General features: G+C 63.9%; 1 protein-coding gene across 1 annotated transcript; it reads left to right on the top strand.

The window, feature by feature from the left end:
• Nucleotides 1-465: 465 nt before the first annotated feature.
• Nucleotides 466-1,354, top strand: LOC121358957 (SRSF protein kinase 3-like; the record flags this gene model as incomplete). The annotated part of the gene is made up of 5 exons (XM_041477553.1): nucleotides 466-603; nucleotides 695-803; nucleotides 894-981; nucleotides 1,054-1,141; nucleotides 1,240-1,354. Coding segments are annotated over 5 exons (538 nt in total), but the record flags the coding sequence as incomplete, so codon positions are not given.
• Between the last annotated feature and the right edge of the window lie 6 nt (nucleotides 1,355-1,360).

The following is a 1,360-nucleotide window of genomic DNA, read 5'->3' as shown; positions in this document are numbered from 1 at the left end:
ATAGGGGAAAATGGGGTTTGTGAGGGGGAAACGGGGTTTGTGAGGAGAAAGTGAGGTGTGAGAGGGGGTAAATGGGGTTTGTGAGGGGAAAATGGGGATCCTGAGGCGAAAATGGGGTCTGTGAGGAGGGTCCTGAGGGGAAAATGCGGATCCTGAGGGGATAATGGGGTTTGTGAGGGGAAAATGGGGTTTGTGAGGGGTGTCCTGATGGGAAAGTGGGGTCTGTGAGGGGAAAATAGGAATCCTGAGGGGGATCCTGAGGGGAAAATGGGGGTCCCCCAGGAGGGGGAGCGTGAGGGGGGGTCCTGAGGGTTTGGGGGAGACATGAGGGGAAAATGGGGGTCCCTGAGGGAGGCAATGGGAGGGGGAGTGTGAGGGGAAAATTGGGGTCCCTGAGGGGAAATTGGAGTCTTGAGCATTTCTGGGGGTCCCTGAGGAGCCGTTTCAGAGTTGGGGGGGTCCCAGCTTTGCTGCCCCCCCCCAGGACCCCCAGCCCCCCCGGCGAGGTGTCCCCAGAGCCCCCCCCGGCGCTGCCGTCGCTGTCCGAGTCACTGCTGGGCTCCGACGAGGGGGAGCAGGAGGACCCCCGGGATTACTGCAAAGGTGGGGACACCCCGCTCCTTTTGGGGGTGTTCGGGGGGGGGGTCCCCAAACCCCAGAGTGACAGTTGCGCCCCCCCGCGCCCCCTCCCCAGGGGGGTATTACCCGGTTCGGATCGGGGACCTTTTCCACGGGCGCTACCACGTGGTTCGCAAGCTGGGCTGGGGACATTTCTCCACCGTGTGGCTCTGCTGGGACCTCCGGTGAGTGCGGGCACACCCGGGGGGGCTCAGGGGGGGCTCCCCTGGAATTTTGGGGGGGGTTCTCTATTTTATTTTGGTCGCCCCGGGCAGGAGGAAACGTTTCGTGGCGCTGAAGGTGGTGAAAAGTGCCCCCCAATACACGGAGACGGCCCTGGACGAGATCAAACTGCTGAAATGTGTGAGTGCCCCCGGCCCCCCCAAACCGGGGACCCCCAAACCCACCGCCGTGACCCCCCCGTGCCCCCCCCAGGTGCGGGATTCAGACCCCAGCGACCCCAACCGTGAGAACATCGTGCAGCTCATCGACGACTTCAAGATTTCCGGGGTCAACGGTGTCCGTATCCTTCTGGGGGGGGCTTTGAGGGGGGTACCCCGAGTTTCCCACCCTGTGGGGGGGGTCCCAGGGGTCTGGGGGCTCCTTGACTGCCCCCCCCAGATGTTTGCATGGTGCTGGAGGTGCTGGGGCACCAGCTGCTGCGCTGGATCATCAAATCCAACTACCAGGGGCTGCCCCTGCCCTGCGTCAAGAGCATCGTCCGGCAGGTTGGGGGGCTGTG

Source organism: Pyrgilauda ruficollis, unplaced genomic scaffold (assembly GCF_017590135.1).
Source record: "Pyrgilauda ruficollis isolate IOZ18807 unplaced genomic scaffold, ASM1759013v1 scaffold4066, whole genome shotgun sequence".
In the NCBI taxonomy this organism is placed as follows: Eukaryota; Metazoa; Chordata; class Aves; order Passeriformes; family Passeridae; genus Pyrgilauda; species Pyrgilauda ruficollis.
The sequence above is the reverse complement of the archived record's forward strand: the minus strand, read 5'-3'. Positions and strand labels throughout refer to the sequence as shown.